General features: G+C 37.0%; 1 protein-coding gene across 1 annotated transcript in view; it reads left to right on the top strand.

Annotated features, from left to right (window-relative positions):
• LOC126336485 (dynein axonemal heavy chain 7) overlaps positions 1–19,083 on the top strand; it is a 978,012-nt gene that overhangs the window by 653,694 nt on the left and 305,235 nt on the right. The window contains exons 43-44 of the mRNA XM_050000228.1: positions 2,412–2,634; positions 5,835–6,176. Coding sequence (XP_049856185.1) covers positions 2,412–2,634; positions 5,835–6,176 — 565 coding nt within the window. The remainder of the gene's footprint in view (positions 1–2,411; positions 2,635–5,834; positions 6,177–19,083) is intronic.

The raw sequence follows: 19,083 nt of genomic DNA, 5'->3' as shown, positions 1-19,083 counted from the left end.
AACTGAGCTCGTTCTGCAATGAACTGACGGACACCAAACTAGAAGTGTGTCAGTGAGGCCCTCTGATCAGTGACAGCAGCCTAAATATCTGCTATCAAGAGGACATTGACTATGTGTTGCTTGTCGGTGTGTCTCTGGCCTCTCTTGTGATAGGTATACTTGATCCAGTGCCTAGTATTGATCTTTGTGTCACATCTTTGCTGACCGGTCTGCTGGTGATGGCTTACGCCAGCACACGTTACTTGAGGTGATCATTTCTGTTCTTCAAGCATCAGACAGCAGTGTTGCTGTGCTTTTACTCATCTGCATGATTTGTGACATGTGGTTTACAGGGGTACACATCAGAGGCACCAAGGACAAAATTAGCTGCATGACACACATAACTACTGTGACTCAGTACACAATATAAGTATTTTCTAGCTCAATAGTTACTTCCACTATATAAGAGTGCCATCTTTGCTGTAATGATTGGGTTTATAGCCAACATTTTGGCACACTTTGTCTTATGTTAACCTCCAATTAATATTCTAAGTTGTCATGGGCTGTGCGGCTGGTCTTGGCGGAGGTTTGAGTCCTCCCTTGGGCATGGGTATGTGTGTTTGTCCTTAGGATAATTTATGTTAAGTAGATGGGTAGATCACATAACTAATGAGGAAGTGTTGAATAGGATTGGGGAGAAGAGAAGTTTGTGGCACAACTTGACTAGAAGAAGGGATCGATTGGTAGGACATGTTCTTAGGCATCAAGGGATCACCAGTTTAGTATTGGAGGGCAGTGTGGAGGGTAAAAATCGTAGAGGGAGGGCAAGAGACGAATACACTAAGCAGATTCAGAAGGATATAGGCTGCAGTAGGTACTGTGAGATGAAGAAGCTTGCACAGGATAAAGTAGCATGGAGAGCTGCATCAAACCAGTCTCAGGACTGAAGACCACAACAACAACAAGATGTTAAGTAGTGTGTAAGATTAGGGACTGATGACCTTAGCAGTTAAGTCCCATAAGATTTCACATACACACACAATATTCTAAGTTGCATTAAATAAACCTCAATAGTATGAGATTACTCCCCCTAAAATGGTCATGGCCATGTTCCAAGACAACAGAGCCACTTTTCACACAGCTACACCATCCAGGACTGATTTTGTGAGCATTGGGGTGAATTGTCACTTCTCTCCTGACCACCACAGTCACCTGGTCTCAATATTATTGAACCTCTATGGTGTACTTTCAAGAGAATGGCACTTAATTGCTATCCGCTTCCATCATCGTTACCTGGACTCACCACTATTTTGCAGGAAGACTGATATAAAATACCCTTGAAAACCAAACAGGACTTGAATGTCAACAGATTCCTTTCATCATTGTAGGTACGGTAATGTATTGTATTAGTGATGTTTCTATATTTTTGTCCACCCCCTGCATCAGATATATGTATATAATGATTATCTTGTGCTATACAACGAGATGACTATTATATGGGTGCAAACTATCTGGTTTGAGGATTATTCATGCATATTTGGCAAACTTTGAAAAACTGAAAATGAAGCCTGAAGTATTGTAGTCCATACTGTAATTGGAAATACAACAAATATTATAACTATTGCACATTGTGTGCAACATATATTCACAGTCTAGTTTAGTCATCAAGATGACAGTCTTAATGACAATAAAAAATGCAGATGTAGTAAACAGAAACACGTGCTATCAATACAGTGTTGCCCACTCAGATACTCACAATCTGGTTATGATTACATAGAATGAGGCTGCATATCTTCCCACTCTGTGCTGAAATGGCTCATGAGATAGTTTATGGCTGTGGAATTCTAATAGAAATAATTACCTATCTAGAATACATTATGAAATCCAAAGACTGGTATTTCGATACACTTACTTGTAATCAGTATAATCTGCATAAATTGTTCAAAAATGTCTTCACCTTCATCCAATAGAATATAGATTGAATTTCCCTATATTGTCATTTTTGTTCATTTGTTCACACTCTGGAAACATGAAAAATGGCTTTCATCACTGTACAAAGGACAACATAAAAAAGTCATTCATCACACAGAGCCTCCCACCCTACATCAAAGACACCAACCACTTCTTAGAACATCTCACTCTGTTCTTATCATCAAAGTTTGATCTTATCTCTACTTACCCTTCCATCTTTGTTCCCTTCATCCTCACAGCATGTGAGTCTTTCTCATCTGGGAGTGTGTGTCACCTACCTTTCTTCCTATGGAAGGAACTACTAAGTTTTGATGCTATGATAGTTTAATGTACTTTCATATGTGTCTATCAGCAGTATTAAATATTTCATCTGAGGGTAAGTAATGACCAACTATGCTGTCTCACAATTTTATAGCTTTCCTAGTGAATTTGTCCTGCAACACAACATCTCTCTTTTGCAGGATGTAAAACCTGATCGTATACGTGATCCAAGTGGAAGGATGATAGAAGATTACTGGCCTCCATCAAAACGTGTGCTTGGTGACATAAAATTCTTGGAAAGTTTAGTAACATTCGATAAAGATAATATTCCAGAGAAGGTTATGAAACAGCTTACTGCTAGAATACTGACTGATGAAAATTTTGATCCAGATAAAATAAGAAGTGCATCAACAGCTGCAGAAGGTAGTGTTTTCTGCTATTTACTTACAAATATAATTGTAAATATTAAAAAAAAATTGTATATATTTTCAAGTAAGATTGAACATGCAGTAGTGTTTGCATAACTTTCTACAAACTTTCATACATTATCAGTGTTTAAGGCTGAATAAAATGCAGTTTATTTCCTCGAACACAATGTAGGTTTCAAAATATTGTACAAAATATACTGGCTATCTTGCAGTGGGGTCTGGGTAGTCCCAAGTGTGTTTACTCATCACAAGCCACGATTTTGGTGCAAGATGGAAGTCAGGGCAGCAGCTACAATGAACTATATCCTCAGGCATAGAGGAATCACACATGCAGTAAAAATAACACAAGTTGTTTGACAGAAGTCACACAGCAGCCAAATGTATTATCTCAATGGTTTGTGACAAATGGTGCACAGACAATTTGTCCAGCACAGACATATAGGTCATTGCTGTGTACTTAATTTCTTAGTGTACTGCTCTGCAGAGAGTACTGTTGACCTGATGTGATGTGTTTGTTAGTTGCCTCCCAGATGCTGCCTCCTTGGATGGCCTTGGAATAACTATGGCATAGTGTCGCTTGCTGGTAGCTGAGCAAAACAGAAAGAAACTGTGATAGAATCACTCTAACACAAAAGTCAACAACATGAATATGAATGTCACACATAAAAAGTTGTTTAAAACAGTGCAACAATGTAACTTTAAATACAGACACTTATGGAAATGTCAGCAAACTGCTACACAAGACAAGGTTTTGGAAATCATCGCTAATTGACAACACAAAAAATTGACATGAAATTCTTCTTCTTCACTTCTGAGCTGCTTTTCCTTCTCTTCTTCACAAAGTGAGTGTGCAAGACTCTGCTTTTTCTTCTCCACAGTCTGTTTTTTAATATACTTGAATAAATATTCACTTGGAAATGCTGTTTTTAACTATGCTGATATCATAATAGTTTACATGCAGAACTTTCGTGCTATGCAGTCACCAACATAGATTTGTTGTGCACAAAAACTGATCTTATCTGTCTAATTTGGATTTAGTTCATGTAAAAAATTAAACTGATTATTGATAGCAGAATTGTCATCCACCACTTTAAGTAACAGCCTTCATAGTAAGTTCTGTACACCAACAAATCAAGATCCTCTCATGTTAAATTTTGATCATGGTCTGCATTGTTATTATGTTTGCCATTGACTAACTAATCCAGCTCATTAGTGTTAATTTAAAATTCAAGGGAGTGTTGTCGCACATCAAAAATCAACTTGGCTTCTAAATTGCTTTCATCTCATGCGTGTTGCATGTCAACAGCAGCATTATGAACTGCTGCACTCTGTTCAATTGACATATTAATTTCCCACTGCTGTGAGATTAATGGACACTGAACTTCAGTCAGTCCTGATTCTTTCTCTTAATCAATTTCTTTTTTTTTTTTTTTTTTTTTTTTACACTGTTATGAACACCATCTGAAATTTCAGTTTTCTCGTATCCTATAGTTATGTACTTCAAATTTGTGAACAATTCTTGCAAGTCATTACAAATACATAGTACCCTTTGACCCAACATTTTGTCAAATTTTTGACTATGTTCATTGAGTTTTTTTGTTTTAATCCAAGCTGAGTTCTTGTTTAATTTCATTAAGATTTATAACCAAATCCCACTTATCATCATCAAGGTTTCTGTTTAAATCCTCATTCAGTTTATTATTATTAAGTTTTTTTTGTCATAGGCATCAAGTTTGGAGTCAAAATTGTGTAAGTCACATTAACACATCCTCCCTTTCTTAATTTTGGATTCTGCTGGCTGGTTATAATTTTTTAACAAGATCCATTGTCCTGATTAATACTGTCCTCTCCATTAATTACATCACTAATCTCTGTTTGGCTAGCCATTGTTATTTAAATGTATATAATCAAAGTATCTATTTAATGTCTTTTCTGTTTTTCATGTTCCTTGTTCCTTAGAAGTTAAAATGACATTAAAATGCCAAATTAACTCACCACACAGTGGCACTGGCAGTTCAGCTCTGGATCCAAAGATTTTTGCAGGATAAAACATCCTGTCATAGTTACATGTGTTGCACGACTGTTAGGTGCTTGCTACTTTATGATGATACTGCTAACTCTCTCAATTTCAGCAATTCAAACACAGATGTAATTCAACAATTGATAATATTTGGAAGTGGATAATGATGGGTACTATGCAGAACATTTATTGTTAGCAGTACACTAACAGCTTGATTGGCTGTTGGAAGAATTATTCATAGTAAATACTTTGAAATATTCTCATTTAATTAATATCCTGTGTGCAATTACATGACATCAGTCTTTTCACTCTTAAATGAAATAATGGAGCACAAATAATTGTCTACCAAACAGATCAGCAACTTCAACCAAACAATGCTGGCCCACTCATATTCTCAAACTGACCACACAGTTCTTACTACATGGCTCTACCTATTGACTGCAAACTGCTAGCTGCTACTCAGCACTCATGCCTAATAACAACAATCAGACTTCATTCAAAGTATTGTTAGCTGACAGTGATTACTTTAAATTCTAATCAGGAAAACCAGAGGTAGCTGCAACTGCAGTTACGCAGTTTGATAAATTGACTCTCAGGTGGATAAATTATAGCAAATATCTCTATATGTGATGACATAGAATCATCAGAATTTGTCTTGCAGTTTTAACAACATAAAAGGCTTCATACCCTCTGCAATTTTGTGCTTTCTTCCACTTTTTTATGTTTCTTTATCATTGCTGTTTTCATTCACACCATATTGTTTATCTCTGACATTTAGCTTCTATCTTAAACTCTCTGGCTGATTGCACTTCATGTTAGTATTTTCTACTTCTTTTTCTTGGCTCATAGGTTATGTTTTTAGCTCTCCATTTTTATGTTAAGCTTTCATTTTCCATCAGTTTTGTCTCTTTCTTTGTGGCCTTAGAGTATGTCTTAGAGTATTCTTTGTACGTGTTAAATTTGTCTTCTCTCGCTGAGGAACTTCAGCTGTTGTAATGAGACTTTTCCTTTCGTTTTAAATTTTATCTGTATGTTGATTTGGCATAATTTAATTTTTTTTACTATTTAAAGAAAACTAATGTAACTGTACCAGTCCTTGTGCTGTCAGTGCTATTACTGCTGTCTGTGAAATGTTGTTTGTATAGAAACTAATTTTTATTAATCATTACTTACAGGACTTTGCAAGTGGGTGATAGCAATTTCAAAGTATGATAAAGTAGCAAAAGTAGTTAACCCAAAGAAACTTCTGCTGGCCGAGGCAGAGGCAGAATTTGCTTGTGCAATGGCCGCTTTGGAAGTGAAACGTACACAATTGCGTGAAGTTCAAGCAAAACTTGCTCATCTCGAAAAAGTTTTGGAGGATAACAAAAATAGGTATACTATACTGCAAAATGACGCTGATTTGTGTGCGAAGAAGTTACAGCGAGCAGAGGAGCTGATTGGCGGATTAGGTGGTGAGAGGAATCGATGGTCCAATACAGCTCAAATGTTGGGGGAGAAGTACTACACTTTAACAGGTACTACACATTTTGGACTTCCTTTTTGATAACTGCAATAAATAATATTATGTGTTTTGATATTTTGTACTGTATATGGGTGCAACAAAAAATATGAAAATCGCATTAATATGTACCATGAAATAACAATATCATAATCATCATTTCACATGATGCATAAACTGTATATGTTTAGAATGCATCCCAGACATTCAGCTTCAAAACTGTTATAGTTTCACTTATACTGTACACTGTTGTTATAATTTTTATCTAAATATAGTGGGTTAATTCTCTTTCATAGTTCATAGAGCACATCAGTGTCATATTATTTCTTTGTTATTCAGCTGTGTTGCAGAGACTGTTACTAATGACATTTCTGTATTCAGTGTACTTTGTAAGATTTTGTGTACCAACTCAGTATTCTTCCAAGTTATTCAATCATTCATATTTTTCTTATTTACCAGATAAACTTCAGAAGAAATTAATGAAAGAATGACCTTGTTTGTAAAGAAAAAGACTCTGTTCACCTGGAAAAGGCATTGGCTCACATGCTTAAATTTCATAAGCTAAATTATCAACCTCCACTCTTTGACTTCATTCAGACACCCAGATTTGGGTGTTAGGAGGAAATTCACATCAGATTGAGATATCAAGACTGAATTGAACTGTTATATCTTGGAACAGACTTAAAATGTAGAAGGCTTGAAATTAATGTCATAATTCATTAAAAACAGTTATCACCTACCAACTTCTCCAACTGAAACAACACAGCTGTGATACACTTATCATGTAGTAAAGATATTTCAATACATTTCCAAATCTGATAATTTAAATTTAAAGCTTCAGACTTACAATGAATTTCTGCAGTAAGATGTTAGTTATATCCTTTACCAAAGTTTTAATTGATTTTATTCTTGTATCTTGTTCAAGACATGGTGCATACAAGACATGTTGTTGTTGTTGTTGTCTTCAGTCCTGAGACTGGTTTGATGCAGCTCTCCATGCTACCCTATACTGTGCAAGCTGCTTCATCTCCCAGTATTTACTGCAACCTACATCCTTCTGAATCTGCTTAGTGTATTCATCTCTTGGTCTCCCTCTACGATTTTTACCCTCCACGCTGCCCTCCAATACTAAATTGGTGATCCCTTGATCCCTCAGAACATGTCCTACCAACCGATCCCTTCTTCTGGTCAAGTTGTGCCAGAAACTTCTCTTCTCCCCAATCCTATTCAATACTTCCTCATTAGTTATGTGACCTACCCATCTAATCTTCAGCATTCTTCTGTAGCACCACATTTCTAAAGCTTCACATAGGGCCTTTAAAATAGCAGCAATGAAGAAATGAGAACCAATGTCATAAGCTCAGCAATTTTAGTGATACTGACTGTCTCTTGACAAAAATAATGAATTTTTGAAAATGTAATATAATTGGTTCCAGAATAAAAATCAGTTGCCAGTTGAATTAACATTTTAATTTTGCTTCACTGATTTCAACAAGTTAATTCGTTATCACCAGAAGCTTAGTGTTGGTGTAGCAGATGTCAAATCATCTTCATAGAAACATAATGCCATATGTCCAAAAATGTGCATATTGTATGTGATTGTTGTAAACAGATATTGACCATTTACGGCAACTGAAATGATGTGATTCAGTTACTATAAATTGTCAATAACTGTTTACAATAATCACATGCATTATGTATATTTTGAGACACATCATGACCTTATGGTTCTCTGAAAAAGATGTTCACATTTGGTAAACCTCTAGTGCTGCTGTTGTTGTGGTCATCAGTCCGAAAACTGGTTTGATGCACCTTTCCATGTTACTCTATCCTGTCCAAACCTTTTCAATTCTGAATAACTACTGCCACCTACATAACCTACATCCTTCTCTATCTTCATACTGTATTCACTTCTTGGTCTCCCTTTATGATTTTATCCCCCCCCCCACCCCACCCCCCCATCCCCCCCACACACACACACACAAATACCTTCCTCCAATACTAAGTTAGTGATCCCTTGGTAGTGTCTCAGAATATGTGTCATCAACCAATCCCTTCTTTTTGTCAAGTTCTGCCACAAATTTGTTGTCTTACCAATGCTGTTCAGTATACCCCCTTGTTAGTTAGTGTTTAACGGACCTAATCTTCAAAATTCTTCTGTAGCACCATTTTTTAAAAGCTTCTATTTTCTTTTTGTCTAAACTCTTTATCGTCCCTGTTTCACTTCCCTACATCGCTACAGTCCAGACAGATATAATCAGAAAAGACTTCCTAGCACTTAAATTTATATTTTATGTTAACAAATGTCTCTTATTCTCTCTTCTATCCATTGCAAGTCTACATTTTATATCCTCTCTACTTCAGCCATCAACAGTTATTTCCTCATTTCCTAAACTAAATTCCTCAGCATTGCCTGATTTAATTTATCCATATTCCATTATCCTTGTTCTGCTTTTGCTGATTTTCATCTTGTATCCTCTTCTCAAGACACTGTCCATTCCACTCAAGTGCTCTTCCAAGCCCTATGCTATCTCTAAACAGAATTGCAATGTCATTAGCAAACCCCAAAGTTTTTATTTCTTCTCCTTGAACTTTAATTCCTATTACAAAATTTTCTTTGGTTTCCTTTACTGTTTGTTCAGTGTTCAGATTGAATAACTTTGGGGACAGCTACAGCCCTGTCTCACTTCCTTCTCAACCACTGCTTCCCTTTCATGCCCCTTGACTCTTACAACTGTCATCTGGTTTCTGTACAAGTTGTAAATAGCCCTTTGCTCCCTGTATTTTACCCCTGCTCCCTTCAGAATTTTAAAGACAGTATTGCGATCAACATTGTCAAAAACTTTCTTCAAGTCTACAAATGCTATTAATGTATGTTTGTCTTTCCTTAACCTATCTTCTAAGATAAGTCATAGGGTCAGTATTGCCTTATGTATTCCTATGTTTATCCAGACTCCAAACTAATCTTCCCCAAGGTCAGCTTCTACCAATTTTTCCATTCTTCTGTAACGAATTTGTGTTAGTGTTTTGCAGTCGTGACTTATTAAACTGATAGTTCAGTAATTTTCACACCTGCCAGGCACTGTTTTCATTGGAATTGGAATTATTATATTCTTCTTGAAGTCTGAGGATATTTTGCCTTCCTCTTACATCTTTCACACCAAATGGAAGAGTTTTGTCTCGGTTGGCTTTCCCAAGGCTATCAATAATTCTGATGTAGTATCATCTACCCCTGGTCCTTGTTTGGAGTTCAGAACCCTCTCAAATTCTTCTTGCAGAATTAATTTGTCAAAACCAGTGAAGGGAAATAAAACTATTTTTGCGACTGATGACTTAATGTTATTCTGTAGTATATACTGCATTTGCTGAAAATTACAGCCATGGATAAATAATTAATATCATTTGATGATTAAGAAATCTACCCACCCAGCAACAGCAGGAGAATCACATATAAAAGATAATAAATGTGCTAGCTTTTGGAACAAGTGGCTCCATCTAATGGGAGAACAGTTGAAGGAGAAGGAAGAGGGATGAAGAAAAAGACTGACAAATTTTAGGAAATAGGGAGAGTTTTAGAAAAGTTTCACAGAACCCTGAGTCAGGCAGACTTACAGATAGGATGAGAACGAAAGAGAGATTGTTGGGGAGACTTGAAAGGTGAGAGCTTAAAGGTAGAAGATAGGGTAGTAAGCAGCAGGTTTTGATACCAATAATCCTGAAACCTTGTCAATCATTATCAGTTTGTCACTGACACTTCCTTGCAATGATCCTTGTTGTTTTGCTCACTATTACACAACAGTACTGCTCACATAATTCTCTTCTAATGGGATATACATTCAGAGAATGTTCATAACATATAGTATTGTAGAAGAGGCTCCTGAGAGAAAGGCTGCATTGGAAAATGTTGGTTGTGTTGATGGAAGCGCTTTTTTCTTTTTTTTCCCCTCAGCCCTAAATACAAAATCTCATCAAGAGGTGCATTATTGATTTGTATGAGTTTCCTTTTGGTGTATTCATTAACACATTCTTCTATGTTGTACATTATTATATGTTGTGTTTCTTTCTTCCCATTTTAAGGATCTGAAAACTTCCTCTAGAATGGCTGTATATGATTTTGGTGATATGGAATCTATTTGCCTGACTTTTCTTTCATTCCGAATTTGTCAATGATGTCTGGTAGAAACTGTTGTTGAAGCCACAGGGTGATTCTGTGATGATGTTACAAACTTTCAAGAATGATGGAGGAGGGTAAGTATATCGATTTTGGGATGAGACCCTTGTCCAGAAACGACTTATTCGAAAATTATAATAAAAAATGCTTGTGATATCTCTGACAGTGGACATCCTCTGCTGCAAGCTCTTTGCTTTCCATTTTTGGAAAGAGACGTATGGACCAAAACATGAAAAAAATTGTCTAGTAAACATGGGCTCTGTAGAAGAGATGTGTTTAATAGAAGCAAAGACAAACAAGTGCTCATAATTATTAAAGTATGCACATTAGAGCTTGTGTTTACTGGGCATTTTTTTTTCTTGTTTTCGTCCTCTGTCAGATGTATCAGAACAATTCTTGCATATAACTTTCAACTCCTCCTTTTATGGACCAGAGTTTATCATTCTCTGTCATTCTTGGAAATTTGTGACACCACAGGATCACTCTGTATAATTTTCAGTGTGCTAAAGCAGTGTGGATCAAAGTGGTCTTCCCCAAAGTTATTACAGATTTGATTGAAAATCTTTCTCAGTATCATTGAGTCTCTAGTAAACTGCCAATACACACTCATTGCTCTTTCCTGTAATTTTGTGGAAAAGTGGATATTAAGTAAGGTTAGGAAAGGGAAGAATGGAATGGCAGAGGCATAGTTAAGATAAGGCAGCTGTATTCAAGACCTTGGACCTTGTTGAGGGAGTGCTAACAGGACATTGAGAGAGAAAAAGGCATAAGAGGAGTAATAAAAAGAGTGAAATACAGGGTGGGCCATAAGACAGTTATCACAAATGCATTTGGTGCAATAATACCAAAGAAATAAAAATACAAAAAATATTATCATCACAGGAATACATGCAGAGTTCAGTTAACTTACAAAAGATGCTCAAAGTGGTTTTCTTACTGATATAAGCAACCATTGCATATTTTCAACATTGATTCACAAATTTTGTCACAAATATTCTAGGACTGTAGGTTTTCAAATTCTGGTTGTATTTGCTCCTACAAATGCTTAACATTACACATCTTGATGGAATAAACCTCATATTTTAGTGTAGCCCAGACTGAAAAATCCATGGATGTGGTATCTAACAATCGTGAAGGCCATTCAATAGTAGCCTGTCTGCCAATCTATTGATCAAAGTTTTAATTTAGGAAGTTTATCACAATAACTTCATAATGGGGGGGGGGGGGGGGGGGTTATCCTGTTGCCATATGGCTGTAGATGTTCTTTAAGTGGACAGTTTTCCAGTTTTAACAACACTTACTATAACATACCTAAGCAATTTACAGAATGGACTCTACTGTTAAAAATGAATGGCGTGGTTAGCTCGCTGCTGAAAACCTATGCTCATACACTCACACCAACAGAGTTTAACACTATCCCCATAACCACAGGGAGATTGGTAGAATCCCAGTAAACACAGTTGCACCTGTTCACTCTGCCATCCATCCATCGTCACTTCGTCTCTCAAAATAAAGCTTTTGTAAAACTTGAAATCAGCATCTTGTTAGGTTTTGTACATCACAAATGCTTGCCTGGATGATCTTCATTTAGACCTTGAAGTAAAGTAGGCCTATATTATTTCAATTTTGGCTTTTTCTGGTTCCTTTGTAGGGTTGTTCCTGCTGTTCCATACTCCTTGGATGCTTTTCTTTAAGTTTTACTTAGTGAATGCACAAAAAATTGCATGACAATGTTAAGTTTCTCTTCTGTAGTAACAGATTTTGGCCTACCTGAATGAGGAAGCTCTTTAAATCTTAAATTTAATTTGGAGCTTCAGTGTCGAGATGGAGATTTGATGGTTCAAAGATATTCCACAAATAAATCGCAATGATCACTGTAATTATGGTCATGTTTCCACTGTGTTTGTACTAATAAAATAAATTCATGCTGTCCTGTAGTTAACTTTCTAGTCATTGTTTCTCAGATAAAAAAGAAAATATATATATAACCTCAAACTGGTAGTGTCAGCTGACTTATCCATACTACTCACTAGTCATGTTCACAACTACACATCAAAACAAAGTGTAAGGATTGCTAGTGACAACTGACTTATGGCCCATCATCGAAAGTATTATCATACTGGGTATCAAGCAAAATTTTTGACTGGGTTGAGGATTTTTTGGTAGGGAGGGTGCAGCATGTTATCTTGGATGGAGAGTTGAAGGTGTAGATTTAACTTAGTGTGCACCCCACAGAAGTGAGGTGGGTACCTTGTTGTTCATGTTCCATATTAATTACCTTGTGGACAAAATTGATAATAATCTCAGATAATAAAGTACAGTGCAAAATAAGCTGCACAAATTTTCAGTCAGATCCTGATAAGATTGCAAAGTGGCACACCGATTGGCATCTTGCTTTAAATGTTAATAAGTGTCAAAATTGTGCATTTCACCATATGGAGTAATGTACTATTCTGTGACTACAGTACCTAACAGTTCCTGTTAGAATTGGTAGACTCATGAAAATACCTATATGTAGGGAGATGTAATGGAATAATCACATAGGCTCAGCCAAAGGAAAACAGGTAGCAGACTTTGGTTTATTGGTAGAGTACTAGGAAAACGCAATCAGTTTGCAAAGGAAACTATTTAAAAATCACTCAAGTGAACGATACTAGAACATTACTCAAGTGTGTGGGACCTCTACCAAATAGGAGTAACAGTAGTTATTGAATATATACCACAGTTGCCACAAGTCCTGAAAATTAGTGAATATAAGGGAATTTCATACCCATCAAGAAAATACTGAAAAAACACTGGAAAACCTTGTTTTTGGCTTATTGGATGAAATAATTTGTTTATGGAAATGCCACACATTGTCACAGGCCACGCACAGCCGAATAGCTGCTCCATATCGTGCGCCCCATCCCTAATACATCCTTCATACAGGTCTCACGTCATCAACATGCTGTCAGCGACTCATGACTTTGTGCATGAATAGCTGACCATACACAAGCAGATTTCAGCGAAGACCAGAACTGTGACTAGTCCTGTGGGTATCTCTGATGGATCAGACCCACCAATCTTTTAGACACGTTGTATCCCATTAATGTGGAGGCCTGCCCATGGAATCTAGTCTCCCCAATTTGGCCACAGGCCATATCCATTTGCGTGTGGCATAAATCAGTGGATTTTGATGATTTATCTGTGAACCCAACACTGCAGTGCATGCTCAACAAGCCAGGCTCCATGGACAACAGATTTCAGGAATTGCAACTGTGTCTCACTGCAAGCACATTGTACGGAGTGCATTTTATAGTCATTTTGATAACTGTAGTACATTTTAACACTTTGAAAGAACATGGTCCAGTCACATTTATTTGACCAATGCCTATGCTTAACAACATGCAGTAATCATTCACTGATCACAGGTGGTAGCAACATTAGCTATGTAGGATATATAAAACATGTTAAGTAGGATGGGGGAGGGCGGGGGGAACGCAGAAAAGAGTGTAGTTATTGTCGTAATGTGAAAATGGAGTGATTTAACTGATGTCCTAAAATACTTGAACATTGGCTTGAGAGTCAAGGGTGGAAGCATTTCCTAAATGGCTAAGTATGTAAATTGTTCTCATGCCACTGTAGTTAAAGTATACCGTGCTGGAAAAATGGCACTAACGAAACCTGTGCTGAGGCAGTTGTGGTGCACCACAGGCCCTAGATGACTGGCATGAATGAGAGCGGCAGATATGTTTGCACATGAATAGGAGTGCAACTGTAGAGAAACTGACCAGCCAGATGAACCAAGGTGCTACCAAAATTATCTCCTTAATGGCCGTCCAGTGAACATTGTTCCATATGGCTCTTTGCAGCAGGCACCTGTTTGATGTACCCATGCTGACTGGTATCCATCGGCAACAAAGGCTGAAATCTGCACACCAGTACCAAATTGGACATCTGCTGAGTGGGAACATGTGGTGTTTTCAGATAAATCATGTTTTGCACTTCATCTGACAGATGGCTGTTGGTGTGTACAGCGTGAAATATCTGAAAGGAAACACCTTTGCAACAACCGTCCAAAGTGTCCAGGGGAGAGGAGAGAGCATTGTGGTCTGGATAATGTTTTTGTGGCATTTTCTGGGTGATCTTCTCATTCTGGTAGGCACTCTATCCTTGTAGACCATGTCCACTCCTACATAAAGTTTGTTTTCCCTCAATGTGACGGCATCTACCAGCAGCATAATGCAACATGTTACACAGTTCGTAGAATACAAAAAAATGGCTCTGAGCAGTATGGGACTTAACTGCTGAGGTCATCAGTCACCTAGAAATCAGAGCTACTTAAACCTAACTAACCTAAGGACATCACACACATCCATGCCCGAGGCAGGATTCGAACCTGCGACCGCAACGGTCACGCGGTTCCAGACTGTAGTGACCAGAACCGCTTGACCACACTGGCCGGCTGTAGAGTACATCTATGGATTGAAGATCACCATGATAAGTTTACCATACTCTCCCAGCCACCACTCAAGAATCTGTGGGACCATCTCATTTGATCTGTTTGCACCGTGGATCATCAGCTGAGAAATCTAGCACAGCTGGACATTGCACTGGAATCAGCATAGCTACAGATCCCTTTTGGCACCTTCCAGAGCCTCACTAAACTCTTCCTGCATATCTCACAGTGGTCTGTACTGCAAAAGGTACTTGCTTAGGCTCGTGAGAGGTGGTCACATTAATGTGACTGGGCAGTGTAGTTTGTATATTTGAGAGAAAGCAAGGACAATGCTAGGAAGAAAATGTGGCATTCATCAGCAGTTTGTATGCCACATACTCATAAATTTCCCATTCAGCTGATATGTGTTGAAATGATTGCTTGTCATACCAGCAACAGGGAATCAGTGAATGCCTGTCTCTGTACAGTAACAACATAGGAAAAAACAGATTGCTACATACCATAAAGAAAATACGTTAAGTTGCAGACAGGCTCAATAAAAAGACATTTACATAAGGCTTTTGGCCTCAGCCTTCATCAGCAAAAGAGAAATACACACCATTCATATACAAAAGGAAGCTCACCTCATTCACACATGACTGCCAACTCTAGTATCACATTGGGCAGGATTTTTCCTGAGATACTGGAGTTGGCAGTCATGTGTGCATGAGGTGTGCATACTTGCCGTATATAAGTGTCTTTTAATTGTGTGTGTCTGCAACTTAATGTGTCTTCTTTACAGTAAGTAGCAGTCTGTCATTTTGTACATTGTTGAATTGTTGATATTCCTACCTGGAGTTTCCATTGTTTGATTGTTCTTGTGTAATGATATTTTTATAAAGTGCTCAAAGAGTGACACTGACAATGTTGTTGAACTGGGGGATCTTAGATGTGCCCTATGCCTTTATGTTCATGAGTGACCCCACCCCATCACACTACAAGACAGCTGAAAAACACATACACGCCCTTTCGGCTTCAGGTCACATTAAAATTTTGTTGAATGGTTTTGAGAAGACCTTAGTGGCTCAGTCCTGTATACCAGCATGGCATGTTCAACATGGTTGCAGCCCCACGATGCCCTTAGAGAAGATTTGAATTATCTGGGAATATCAGCAATTTCAAAGACTGTAAGAACGTTGTTCTGTTGCACATCACACTTCAAACTATCATTTCCAAATGTTCTGTGTACCAGAGTGGTCATATTACAAATCCGATGAGGTCAGATTGTGTTAAATGGGTTTGCAGCCCATCAATGTCCTTAGAGAAGGTCTAAAGCATCTGGGAGTATCAACAGTGTCAAAGGTTGTCAAAAACATCGTTCTGTTTCACATCACAGTGCATATGGTCATTTTCCAATATCTCAAGAGAAACGATGGTTTCATTGATGCCTTTTATGCTATTATTTATTCTCTTGCCCATCTACAAGAAAATTGCACAATTTCAGTGCTGGTTGTGCAGTTCTGACTTCCATTGCAGAAGTGTCAATAGAAGGGGTCAGTTGTGGGTAAGTGGAATTTTGGTGAACTTCCCATAATATGACATGTTCACAGTAATATTGGGCAGAATTGTGGTTAAATTTTGTGCCATTGTAACATCATTATCCTACCTTACACCTTACATGAACTTCTGAGCTCCAGTCTTTTTGTTGCATGTGCCGACACCTTGTTGTCTGAAGAGTCGCTGAGCCTAAAGATAACACTGCAGAGTGACATGCTTTTGCAGCATTACAGAGGAAGGTCGTAGGCATCTTTGTGCCAAATTTCGAACTTCTGCATTGCAATGGGAAACAGTTAGGCGGTTTCAACAAAGTGACTTTTAATTGTATTGTGCTGTTTATATTCTGTTACTAAAGAACAAGCAGAGGTGGAAACCTCATTGGATAATGATAGAGAAAAGAATTATCTCACACAGTGTTCATTCATTAATAGTTACTTAAACCTTCAATATGTCAGACATGATATAAACATACAATTAGATGCTACATATTTTGTTCACAAAAAATGTGTACTCAATATAAACAAAATATTCCTGTTTCAGGAATAGGTTTAGTGTAATAAATTAATACTGAGATCCTACAGCAAATTTCAGAAAAGAAAAGTAATTTTTCAAATATATACAATATTTTACATTTAATAATACCAGAATCCCTTTGGTTCACTGACTGATGAATGGAGGAAATGGCATACATTCCCACTGGCTCATAAATTTTCAAGCTATTGAGAACAAATGTTACTGATTGAGACATAGAAATACAGAGGGCTCAGTTTCAAAAAAAATTGTGTTGAAGTATATTCATGATCTTCAAATCAAGGTTGGGCTCTTGAGGGTGAATAAATGTTGGGCAATGTAAACCAGTCGGAATTTAACATCGGTGGCAATTAAAACTGCTTTTAAATAATTTTATCACAATAAGACTACTGTTCTCCGAAAATGTTATATAAAATCAACTATGTAAGAGTTGAGACTTATGTAGAGTCTAACAATTACCATGGTCTAAATGATTAATGGAAAGAAATTTTCTGTTCTGTCTTGTGTATCTATCGGCTGTACTGGCCAGCCCCTCTATCTCTTTGTTAGAATTACCATGGTCTTAGTGCCCTTTGTCATGTGTGGAAGGAAGTGTCTCTCCTCTTCTTGTTACAAGGCAATACCCATATATTGGCAATAGCTAGTGTGGTCTTAATATCTTTTGCTCTCTGCATCTTCTTGCTACAAGGAAATGGCAATTTTTCTGATTTGAATTTTGCTCTGATAGGAGAGCCTACCAGAAATGGTAATGCTAGTATGGGTGACGCTGGAAGAAGGAATACACCTTCTTGGAGTCTTCTGCTGTGAGAGACATGGTCTAAATTAATGATTGCTCCAGTACCCTGTGGCAACTTTCTAGATTAAATTTATTGCACTAAAGTAATGAGTTCCAATGACTAGTTTCTAGATGTTCCAATGACTAGTTTCTAGATTAGGTTTATGTGGACTGTTTTTTTTTTTTATTTTTATTAAAAAGTGGCAACTGGTACGGGTTTCTACAATTTTTTGTGGGCTGGTAATACTGATTGATATAGCTTACATGCATAGGGAATCTGTAAAACCTGTGATTAGCTTAAATTTTAGGTAAGTACTCATGTTATTCATATTTTGCCATACCCAATGAATTTAAAGGGTAGGCTGCATGGGTGACTACTTAATCAGTTCACTTTTTGCTCTTGCTTATATTTCCAAATAACTTATTGTTGAAATATTATTATGGTTTTGCACCAAAAAAAAAAAAAAAAAAAAACCTTGACATTTTTCTAGATACAAAACATGAATTAAATATTTTATCCAAATATGTAAAAGAATAAGTAAATACATAATGGTTAAACAATGGAAAGGCTGCAGTAATGTGTGTGTGTGTGTGTGTGTGTGTGTGTGTGTGAGATCTATTTTTGACAAAGGCTTTGTTGGCCGAAATCTTATATTGTGACAGTCTTTTTGTTATGCCTATCTGTAATTCGGCATCTCTGCTGTATTGTGAGTAGTAACTTTCCTTTTCATAATATTGTTAAATACGTAATGGCGTGGTCATTGGAAGGTCAGTTGAACTTTTTGTTTTAGTTTTTGGAAGATTGTGGTAGGAGAGAGCAGACAGATTGTTTTAAGTAGAACCTAGTTGTATATGGTACACCTTAAGCTTCAGTTGTGAAAAAAAGATAATGATAAGCAATTTTATAAATATAAACAAAAGCCTCATTTATCGAAACTAGGTTGAATCAAGTATGACTCAGATTATCAAAATAACTAGATAATCTGAAAATATTCTGCTAAATGCAAATATTCTAGTATGAACTACAAAATATAACACTTTTATTTTGTCACTAACAAGAAACACTCTTTTGGAACTGAAACTCTTTAGTCACTGCAATCAACTCATCTTTTTTCTGAAATAGTATGTAGGTTTCTTTTGTTTCAAACTTTTTATGGTGTTTGAGGGCAGCATAATGTTTCACTAACTTCTGTTTGGCAGGAGTTTTTTCTGACTGACATTCCAGGTAAACCATCAGTTTTTCCAGCTGTGCCATTGCTCCCACACGAGACATTATTTGTTCCCCTCAAATGCCACTTTCATTGCCTGCTTCACCATCACTATCCTTCCCTGTTGTTCAGTAGACAGCAACAAAAGTTTTGTCATTGGTAATTATGCTGTAATCAGCATCACTGTCATTATTCAATGAGACATCTACCTCATTACCATCTACATCCAAACAACCATGTATGATATTCTAACATTTCAAGAAA

The sequence above is a fragment of the Schistocerca gregaria genome, chromosome 2 (genome assembly GCF_023897955.1).
Source record: "Schistocerca gregaria isolate iqSchGreg1 chromosome 2, iqSchGreg1.2, whole genome shotgun sequence".
NCBI lineage: Eukaryota > Metazoa > Arthropoda > Insecta > Orthoptera > Acrididae > Schistocerca > Schistocerca gregaria.
The sequence above is the reverse complement of the archived record's forward strand: the minus strand, read 5'-3'. Positions and strand labels throughout refer to the sequence as shown.